This window comes from Lipophrys pholis (genome assembly GCF_963383615.2).
Source record: "Lipophrys pholis genome assembly, chromosome: 1".
Lineage (NCBI taxonomy): Eukaryota > Metazoa > Chordata > Actinopteri > Blenniiformes > Blenniidae > Lipophrys > Lipophrys pholis.
Genome location: NC_137635.1, coordinates 418807 through 429550, shown reverse-complemented (window position 1 = coordinate 429550; position 10744 = coordinate 418807). Strand labels below are relative to the sequence as shown.

The 10744-nt window shown below is 48.3% G+C and overlaps 1 protein-coding gene across 1 annotated transcript; it reads right to left on the bottom strand.

Moving 5' to 3' along the window:
* Positions 1–428: 428 nt before the first annotated feature.
* Positions 429–10616, bottom strand: plaub (plasminogen activator, urokinase b). Its single transcript, XM_080475413.1, has 11 exons — positions 10543–10616; positions 9578–9707; positions 9405–9509; positions 9160–9313; positions 7954–8051; positions 7165–7266; positions 6765–6948; positions 6274–6425; positions 5071–5211; positions 2524–2672; positions 429–1957 (listed from the first exon to the last, which is right to left on the bottom strand). Exons 1-11 carry the CDS (start codon positions 10591–10593, stop codon positions 1763–1765), a joined length of 1461 nt encoding a protein of 486 aa, XP_080331539.1. The 5' UTR covers positions 10594–10616; the 3' UTR covers positions 429–1762.
* Positions 10617–10744: the final 128 nt, after the last annotated feature.

The following is a 10744-nucleotide window of genomic DNA, read 5'->3' as shown; positions in this document are numbered from 1 at the left end:
ACTGAACTGAATCACTGAACTGAATCACTGAACTGACTCACTGAACTGAATCACTGAACTGAATCACTGAACTGACTCACTGAACTGACTCACTGAACTGAATCACTGAACTGACTCACTGAACTGACTCACTGAACTGAATCACTGAACTGAATCACTGAACTGACTCACTGAACTGAATCACTGAACTGAATCACTGAACTGACTCACTGAACTGACTCACTGAACTGACTCACTGAACTGACTCAGACTCAGACTGAGTCAGTTCAGGACAAAGTAGCAGCACAAGAATACTTTAAAAGAACTAAAGATAAAATCTATTCTTCCAGACCTGCAGTTAATCAATGAGCTGAGCTGGTTGTGTAGATTTAACTCTTTAATGTCTGTAAATTTAAAAGAATCAACATTAAATGATCAAAATGTTTTTTATACGTTTATTTAGTTTACAAAAAGTACAAAACAATAACATGAATATTCTGGTAATGAAATGATATAAAAACAATGTGAGCAATAAAAAATGATGAGACAGGGATATTGATCAGAGATATTGATCAGTGATATTGATCAGACAGGGATATTGATCAGGGATATTGATCAGTGATATTGATCAGACAGTGATATTGATCAGAGATATTGATCAGTGATATTGATCAGACAGAGATATTGATCAGTGATATTGATCAGTGATATTGATCAGACAGAGATATTGATCAGTGATATTGATCAGACAGTGATATTGATCAGTGATATTGATCAGTGATATTGATCAGACAGTGATATTGATCAGTGATATTGATCAGTGATATTGATCAGACAGAGATATTGATCAGTGATATTGATCAGTGATATTGATCAGACGATGGCCTGATGAACTTTTAGTTTAAAACCACATGAGAATTAAAAAAGATAAAGATTCACATGATAAAAAAAAAAGGTGCAAACGTGTCATCAGGGATCATTTTCTTGTTCATGACTTCAATTCTAAGAAATATTTATTTTATCGTCTTCAGTCGGGTTTATATAGAAGAAAATACATAAAAAGAAAATTTACAAAGGAAATGAATCTTTAAAGGGGCAGTAATACCACTTTTATACAGTGGGTGGCAGTGAGGAGTCATTGTTCCTCACAGTTTCAGCACTTGGACTCACTGCACCACCTGGTGATACGAAGAGGTACTGCAGTACTGATTTGGCTCCAGTTACTAATAAGCGTATTTAATTCTTTTGCAAACTTGAGCCTGTTTTCCCAAAAGAAACTTTTACGTTGTGGATCTTCACCTGTTGGTTTCTTTTAATTTGACAGAATGATAAAAGGATTTAGATTACATTTCCTGTCTAGTTACATTGTGTTCCATTTTGTAATCTACATTACTCCGGCGAGCTATAGGGGGCGCCAGACACGCCCACTGCAGACCACAATACTTTAATGAAATACTTTGACGAGAGTCACACCAGGTCGTGATTCGTTCTGGTTTGTTGATTTGTTGGTTCTCTGGTCTCTGGTTCTCTGGTCCTCTGGTCTCTGGTCTGGTTCTCTGGCCTCTGGTCTGGTTCTCTGGTCTCTGGTCTGGTTCTCTGGTCCTCTGGTCTCTGGTCTGGTTCTCTGGTCTGGTTCTCTGGCCTCTGGTCTGGTTCTCTGGTCTCTGGTCTGGTTCTCTGGTCCTCTGGTCTCTGGTCTGGTTCTCTGGCCTCTGGTCTGGTTCTCTGGTCTCTGGTTCTCTGGTCTCTGGGTCTAAGGACTCCACTGGACCCTCCAGAGGACTCACTTCTGAGGGAACATGACTCCGGCAGCGATGTCGGCGATGCCGGTCTTGAGCTCCACCCAGTGGTTGTAGTTGGTGACGGAGGTGTAGACTCCTGGTTTGAGGCGCTCGGCGCAGCCTTGGCCCCAGCTGACCACCCCGAACAGGAAGAGCCGCTCCGCCACGGCGCACACCAGGGGGCCGCCAGAGTCTCCCTGCAGGGACCACAAGGGGTTAGACAGACCTGGGGCAACACAGTCCAGGTCACAAACACCGAGTCCAGAGAGTCCAGGTCAGGGTCCAGGTCAGTGTCCAGTGGGTCCAGGTCAGAGTCCAGTGGGTCCAGAGAGACCAGGTTAGAGAGTCCAGTGGGTCCAGAGAGTCCAGGTCAGAGTCCAGTGGGTCCAGAGAGTCCAGGTCAGAATCCAGTGGGTCCAGAGAGACCAGGTTAGAGAGTCCAGTGGGTCCAGAGAGTCCAGGTCAGAGTCCAGTGGGTCCAGAGAGTCCAGGTCAGAATCCAGTGGGTCCAGAGAGTCCAGGTCAGAGTCCAGTGGGTCCAGAGAGACCAGGTCAGAGTCCAGTGGGTCCAGAGAGTCCAGGTCAGAGTCCAGGTCAGTGTCCAGTGGGTCCAGAGAGACCAGGTCAGAGTCCAGTGGGTCCAGAGAGACCAGGTCAGAGAGTCCAGTGGGTCCAGAGAGTCCAGGTCAGAGTCCAGTGGGCCCAGAGAGACCAGGTCAGAATCCAGTGGGTCCAGAGAGTCCGGGTCAGATGGGGTCAGTACCTCACAGGCGTCCCGGCTCCAGTCCGAACTGCCGGCACACAACATGTTGTCACTGAGTTTGTCTCCATAATGATCCTCCTGTCGACACACAGAGTCTGAGACCAGGTCCACCTGGACCTCCCTCAGGTACTGGGACCGGTACCACAGACCTGCAGGGACAAGAAGTCATGGTCTCATTCACAGGAAGTCAACAGGAGGTCATGTTGTCCCTCCTGTCTCCTTCTCTATCTCCTTGTCCTTCAGCCCGGAAATGCTTTGTGATGCGGCCATGATGAGGACTGTGAGTTCTCACTAAGCTAAGGAAAGGAGGCTCATTGCTTCCTTTAGGAACCACTGATGCTTCCTTTAGGAACCACTGATGCTTCCTTTAGGAACCACTGATGCTTCCTTTAGAACCTCCTTTAGCCTAGGAACCACTGATGCTTCCTTTAGAACCTCCTTTAGCCTAGGAACCACTGATGCTTCCTTTAGAACCAAAGCAATAATCTGCCTAGAACAAGTTGAAATCATCTAGAACCCAGATGAACTTTTTCAGAAACTCGTAGTTCTTTCCCACCATGGCAGACGTCACTAAGTGAAAGTCTGACTGCCTCACCCCCGTGATCTCCTTTACTAACTCCTTTAGGAAGCCTCCTAACACCTTTACTAACTCCTTTAGGAAGCCTCCTAACTCCTTTAGGAAGCCTCCTAACACCTTTACTAACTCCTTTAGGAAGCCTCCTAACTCCTTTACTAACTCCTTTAGGAAGCCTCCTAACTCCTTTCCTTAACTCCTTTAGGAAGCCTCCTAACACCTTTCCTAACTCCTTTAGGAAGCCTCCTAACTCCTTTCCTTAACTCCTTTAGGAAGCCTCCTAACACCTTTCCTTCACTCCTTTAGGAAGCCTCCTAACTCCTTTCCTTCACTCCTTTAGGAAGCCTCCTAACTCCTTTACTAACTCCTTTAGGAAGCCTCCTAACTCCTTTCCTTAACTCCTTTAGGAAGCCTCCTAACTCCTTTACTAACTCCTTTAGGAAGCCTCCTAACTCCTTTCCTTAACTCCTTTAGGAAGCCTCCTAACACCTTTCCTTCACTCCTTTAGGAAGCCTCCTAACTCCTTTCCTTCACTCCTTTAGGAAGCCTCCTAACACCTTTCCTTAACTCCTTTAGGAAGCCTCCTAACACCTTTCCTAACTCCTTTAGGAAGCCTCCTAACACCTTTCCTTCACTCCTTTAGGAAGCCTCCTAACTCCTTTCCTAACTCCTTTAGGAAGCCTCCTAACACCTTTCACTAACTCCTTTAGGAAGCCTCCTAACTCCTTTAGGAAGCCTCCTAACTCCTTTCCTTAACCCCGTGATGTCATCCAGGGGTTCAGGTAAAGTCCATAGTTAAGGAGTTAGAGGGACAATTTGGACGTAACTATGTTCTGATTCACAGGAAGTCGTCACCTCACACTACAGGAATATCAAGCACTTCTCAACATCCAGGACTTCCTCCAGGACCTGATCCAGGATCTGATCCAGGACCTCCTCCAGGACCTGATCCAGGATCTGATCCAGGACCCCCTCCAGGACCTGATCCGGGATCTGATCCAGGACCTCCTCCAGGACCTGATCCAGGATCTGATCCAGGACCTCCTCCAGGATCTGATCCAGGACCTGATCCAGGACTTGATCCGGGACCTGATCCAGGATCTGATCCAGGACCTCCTCCGGGACCTGATCCAGGACCTGATCCAGGACCTCCTCCAGGACCTCCTCCAGGACCTGATCCAGGACCTGATCCAGGACCTCCTCCGGGACCTGATCCAGGACCTCCTCCGGGACCTGATCCAGGACCTCCTCCAGGACCTCCTCCAGGACCTCCTCCAGGATCTGATCCAGGACCTCCTCCGGGACCTGATCCAGGACCTGATCCAGGACCTCCTCCAGGACCTGATCCAGGACCTCCTCCAGGACCTGATCCAGGACCTCCTCCAGGACCTCCTCCAGGACCTGATCCAGGATCTGATCCAGGACCTCCTCCGGGACCTGATCCAGGACCTGATCCAGGACGTCCTCCAGGACCTCCTCCAGGACGTCCTCCAGGACGTCCTCCAGGACGTCCTCCAGGATCTGATCCAGGACCTCCTCCGGGACCTGATCCAGGACCTCCTCCAGGACCTCCTCCAGGACCTCCTCCAGGACCTCCTCCAGGACCTGATCCAGGACCTGATCCAGGACCTCCTCCAGGACCTTCTTCTTGTTCCCGTCACTCTCAGGAGTTTTAGGCCTCGTCTACACGACAACATAGACGAGTGTAAACGTTCCTCACTTTGGGGTTTGAAGAACGATGCCGGAGCTCCGAGTGGCTGCCGGGATGGAAGGAGAACCAGGTGGGAGAACCATCTCTATATGACCTTAAGGAACATCTGATCTGCTGCCTCCTTCACACTGTCCAGCTGGTTCTCTCTTATTAATACTGAAGTCAGCTAAACATCATGTAGAGTCCTGAACTGGTTCCTGATCCAGCTCCTGGTTCCCGAGCTGGTTCCTGAGCTGGTCTGCAGGCCGATGACGTTCCTCACCGTGTTGCTCCTTCCCGTAGCCGGAAACCTCGCAGGTGGTTCCTGGCAGAAGCTTCTGGAACGGCGGTGGGAGGCAGACGGTTCTCACTGATTGGCTCTCCTCAGCACAACGTCCACGTCTGGACCGCAGCTTCAGCAGAGCTGCAAAACAATCAACTACCGTGAGAAACGATCAACTACCGGGAGAAACGATCAACTACCGGGAGAAACGATCAACTACCGAGAGAAAATCAACTACCGAGAGAAACGATCAACTACCGAGAGAAACGATCAACTACCGTGAGAAACGATCAACTACCGAGAGAAAATCAACTACCGGGAGAAACGATCAACTACCGTGAGAAAATCAACTACCGGGAGAAACGATCAACTACCGAGAGAAACGATCAACTACCGAGAGAAAATCAACTACCGAGAGAAACGATCAACTACCGAGAGAAACGATCAACTACCGTGAGAAACGATCAACTACCGAGAGAAAATCAACTACCGGGAGAAACGATCAACTACCGAGAGAAACGATCAACTACCGAGAGAAAATCAACTACCGGGAGAAACGATCAACTACCGAGAGAAACGATCAACTACCGAGAGAAAATCAACTACCGGGAGAAAATCAACTACCGGGAGAAACGATCAACTACCGGGAGAAACGATCAACTACCGAGAGAAACGATCAACTACCGTGAGAAACGATCAACTACCGAGAGAAATGATCAACTACCGTGAGAAACGATCAACTACCGAGAGAAAATCAACTACCGGGAGAAATGATCAACTACCGTGAGAAACGATCAACTACCGAGAGAAAATCAACTACCGGGAGAAATGATCAACTACCGTGAGAAACGATCAACTACCGTGAGAAACGATCAACTACCGAGAGAAACGATCAACTACCGTGAGAAACGATCAACTACCGAGAGAAAATCAACTACCGGGAGAAATGATCAACTACCGTGAGAAACGATCAACTACCGAGAGAAACGATCAACTACCGTGAGAAACGATCAACTACCGAGAGAAAATCAACTACCGGGAGAAACGATCAACTACCGTGAGAAACGATCAACTACCGAGAGAAACGATCAACTACTGTGAGAAACGACGAATCCTCAAACCTTCACTTCAGAGTGTGTGTGTGTGTGTGTGTGTGAGTGTGTGTGAGTGTGTGTGTGTGAGTGTGTGTGTGTGTGTGTGTACCGATGTCATGGTTGAAGTTGCCCTCGCGGTCGTCGAACCCTTCGTGGACCACCACCTCCTCCACCCTGAAGTTCTGCTCCGCCGCCGGGTTGCTCTCGTTCAGAGCGTTTCTCCCTAAAGACACGCTGAAGCGTCGCGGCTTCTTCTGGATGCTGAGACATAGAACCATAGAACCTTAGAACCACAGAACTATACAACCATAGAACCATAGATCCACAGAACTATACAACCATAGAACCACAGAATGATAGAACCGTAGAACCACAGAACTGTAAAACTGTAGAACTATAGAACCATAGGACCACTCAACCAGTGAACCAGTGAACCACAGTTGACCAGTTGTATTTTTATGTTCAGACACTAGGGGGTGTTGTCAGCAGCTGTTGAAAGTAACTAAAAAAGTAACTTGTTATCTAACTTGCTTTTAGTTACTTTAAAAAGTAACTGAAATAAGTAATCAGTAATCATATTACTGGTGGCAGATGTCCTACCCGTCGGGGAAGCAGTGGGCAGCGGTCAGCACCCAGCAGTGGTGGATCAGACTGCCCCCACACAGGAACACCTTCTGCCCCGACCGGCGGTAGAAGATGGCCGACACCCAGGGCTGGTTCTCCACCGAGGAGACGCTCCCTCCCACGATCTTCATCTGCCTGGGCCTGGAGCGCCGGCCACACTCTGGAGCACACACACACACACACACACACACACACACACACACACACACACACACACACACACACACACACACACACACACACACACACACACACACACACACACACACACACACACACACACACACACACACACACACACACACACACACACACACAGTTCAGATGTGCGTCCGTCACACAGGGACATCAGGGTGTTCCAGGACCGAGGACCAACCTGGTCCAGCGTCTGAGGACGTAGGAGGAGCGGGACCAGGACCAGCAGGACCAGCAGGACCAGCAGGACCAGCAGGACCAGCAGGACCAGCAGGACCAGGAACTACCAACAGAGATGGTTTTTAATCTAAAACATCTTCAGGATGAAGGATGTGAGGAAAGTCTTCATCAGGTCACCTCCTCCTTCTGGTTGTTTTCAGGTGATTGTGGTGGTGATAGTTATTCTAGTTATTCTGAGTTATTCCAGTTATTCTAGTTATTCTAGTTATTCTGAGTTATTCTGAGTTATTCCAGTTATTCTAGTTATTCTAGTTATTCTGAGTTATTCTGAGTTATTCCAGTTATTCTAGTTATTCTGAGCTATTCTAGTTATTCTAGTTATTCCGAGCTATTCTAGTTATTCTGAGCTATTCTAGTTATTCTAGTTGTTTTACCAGTTAGTTACTTTATTGATATTTTCTTGTTAATTTAGTGAGTCTTTGTTTATATCGTCTAGTTTTTTCTGCTCGTTTCTCTCGTTTCTACATTATTCTGTGACTGTGAGTATTTTCTATCAGTTTGTCATCAGTCAGAGATTCTTGGTGTATATTTAGTAAATATTTTGTGTACTTTTGAGGCTAAACTTTGTGGTTGTGAATCTTCCTCTGGTCTCTTCTCTTCTGTCGGGTACTTTCTTGGATTTCTGGGTTATTTTGTTTTATATCACCATGATTCACTAACTGTGGTTTGGATCTTCCTCCACTAACATCCAGGTTACAGTTACTCTCCTGAGTAGAGTATTAGTACTCACAGGGCTGGGTGCCACAGCGAGGGATGTCACAGTATTCCCACTGCAGCTGCAGGTTTTTGCTGACGTAGCACCAGGGACGCATTCTGTACTGAAGGTTTCTGACGGAGAAACAAGGAAACCAAAACATTTCAGCAAGAAAAACTTTTCTCTTCTTCTGGATCCGGCAGGTTGAAGGTGAGAGGACAAGTGGAGCAGGATGGATTCAGCAGAAAGGTCAAAGGTCGTCATGAATATTCCTCTCAGGGTGGAGCGATTCAGGTGGGTGGAGCGCAGGAACTGGCCTGTTCCACTTGAATACACATGAAAAGCTGCTGAGGTCAGCGAATCCTGCATCCAAACAGCCGGCCGTGTTCAAACCATGGAAACCAGCTGCTGCTCAATAAAACTGTCCTCAAGGTCCTCAAGGTCCTCAAGGTCCTTTCAACAGCAGCTGACCACACCCCCTACAAGGTCCAAGAGCAAACGTCCAACAACACCTCTGCAGTACAGTTTGTAATATTTCTACTTTCTGTGAATATTAATGAGACCGGACCGTCCTGAAGAAGGATTGATCAATAAAAACATTTTAGACAAGAAAGGAAAACTAAAACAGATCAAATACTTAATCATTAATTATAATATTCTTTGTAATAATAATTAGAATAAAATCCTTTATTCATGTTTAAAAACAGAAGGAAGAAGTCTGAACTACTCTAGAAATGTTAAATACATGTGAGTATCTTTGCTTGGCGCTGCTGTGGCCGGCGACATCGACGAGAAGAGATCACTAGGAGGATCTAAAGGAGCTCGCCCCGCCTGGATTTCAACCATCAACCTTCCATTTCTCTGCTCTGTAAGCAGAGTCTGACACCTCCAGTCCTGAATACCTGAGAGGAGGCGGAGCTCCGGCAACGGGCCCGAGCACGTTCCTCTGGTGAAAACATTCACTGGTTCACCAGAATGGAGCTCTGATCTTCCCCCGCGGCAGAACTCAGCTTCTCTCATTAACAATAAGAATAATATTAATAATATTAATAATATTAATAATATTAATAATATTAATAATAATATTAATAATAATATTAATAATAATATTAATAATAATAAGAATCATAACTGAGCTCTGCAGGTGGACGATCGTCGACTTCAGGGTTTCTGGAGACATTAAGAAGCAGCAGTGTGACAGTTTTATTGTGAAGGTCCAGATGGACAGCTTTCACAGCAGACCTGCAGTGGTTGTGTCCCCCCAAGTCCTGGTCTGAGGACAGGTACTTCCTGCGGGTGTCGGCGTCCCACGGCTCGCACGCCAGGCCGCTGGCCGAGGTGGACGCCGAGCCACGGTAGTACAGCCCCACGCCCTCGTAGCACTCTCTGCTCTTTGCTGGGGTGAAAGATGGAGGAGGTCAGAGGTCAGAGGCCAGAGGCCAGCGGTCACGTCCAGGTGAAGAACGTCCTCCAGGTGAGTCTCCCACCTGTCTCGCATTGTCTCCCCTGGAAACCGTCAGCGCAGAGACAGAACATGTGTCGTCCAGAGGTCAGCGAGGGGACGGAGGTTCCTCCGTTCAGACAGACGCCTCCTGCAACGCCACAGCAACACGTCACGCTCAGAAACACTCCACCTGCTGCGCCGCGGGACACTCCTCACCTGAACTCGCCAAGGAAGATGAGGAGGACAAGGACGAGGAGGAAGAGGAGGGCAAGGACGAGGAGGAAGAGGAAGGCCGGGACGAAGGAGGGAAACGGAAGAATATGGTTTCTCTTCCTCCCAGCAGGCCCTGCAACAGGAAGCACATTCAGGTCAGATCAGCTCCGATGGAGGAGGTGAAGAGTGAGGCGGTGAAGAGTGAGGTGGTGAAGAGTGAGGTGGTGGAGTGAAGAGGTGAGGAGGTGAAGGGGTGAAGAGTGAGGTGGTGGAGTGAAGAGGTGAAGAGTGAGTAGGTGAAGAGTGAAGTGGTGGAGTGAAGTGTGAGGAGGTAAAGAGTGAGGAGCTGAAGAAGTGAAGAGTGAGGCGGGGAGTGGTGAGGAGGTGAAGAGTGAGGTGGTGGAGTGAAGAGGTGAGGAGGTGAAGAGTGAGGTGGTGAAGAGTGAAGTGGTGAGGAGGTGAAGAGTGAAGTGGTGAGGAGGTGAAGAGTGAAGTGGTGAGGAGGTGAAGAGTGAAGTGGTGAAGAGTGAGGTGGTGAAGAGTGAGGTGGTGGAGTGAAGTGGGTGAAGAGTGAAGAGTCAGGTGGTGAAGAGTGAAGAGGTGAAGAGTGAGGAGGTAAAGAGTGAGGGACTGAAGAAGTGAAGAGTGAGGAGGTGAAGAGTGAAGTGGTGAAGAGTGAGGCGGTGAAGAGGGGAGTGGTGAGGAGGTGAAGAGTGAGGAGGTGAAGAGTGAGGAGGTGAAGAGTGAGGAGGTGAAGAGGTGAAGGGTGAGGTGGTGAAGAGTGAGGAGGTGAAGAGTGAAGAGTGAGGTGGTGAAGAGTGAGGAGGTGAAGAGTGAGGAGGTGAAGAGTGAAGAGTGAGGTGGTGAAGAGTGAGGAGGTGAAGAGTGAAGAGTGAGGAGGTGAAGAGTGAGGAGGTGAAGAGTGAAGAGTGAGGAGGTGAAGAGTGAGGAGGTGAAGAGCTGCTCACCCCCTCAGCGGCTGCCGTCACCAACAGAAACACCCAGAAGCTGCTCATCATGTTGCTTCGATCCAGATTCTTCTTCTTCTGCTGCAGGAGACTCTTCACTCTTTTTATAGGAAGGATAGAGCGCTCTGATTGGCTGACAGCTGGCTGCTGCTGCTGGAAGGATAGAGCGCTCTGATTGGCTGACAGCTGGCTGCTGCTGCAG

What these genes read in the sequence shown, in the direction of transcription:
- plaub (XM_080475413.1), bottom strand. Translation starts at nt 10,593, where the DNA reads ATGATGAGCAGCTTCTGGGTGTTTCTGTTGGTGACGGCAGCCGCTGAG. An exon ending in GCCCACTGCTTCCCCGACGG is followed by an intron (nt 6,426 to 6,764) that starts GTAGGACATCTG and finishes TCTATGTCTCAG; the next exon opens with CATCCAGAAGAAGCCGCGAC. An exon ending in GGAGCCGGGACGCCTGTGAG is followed by an intron (nt 1,958 to 2,523) that starts GTACTGACCCCA and finishes TGGTCCCTGCAG; the next exon opens with GGAGACTCTGGCGGCCCCCT.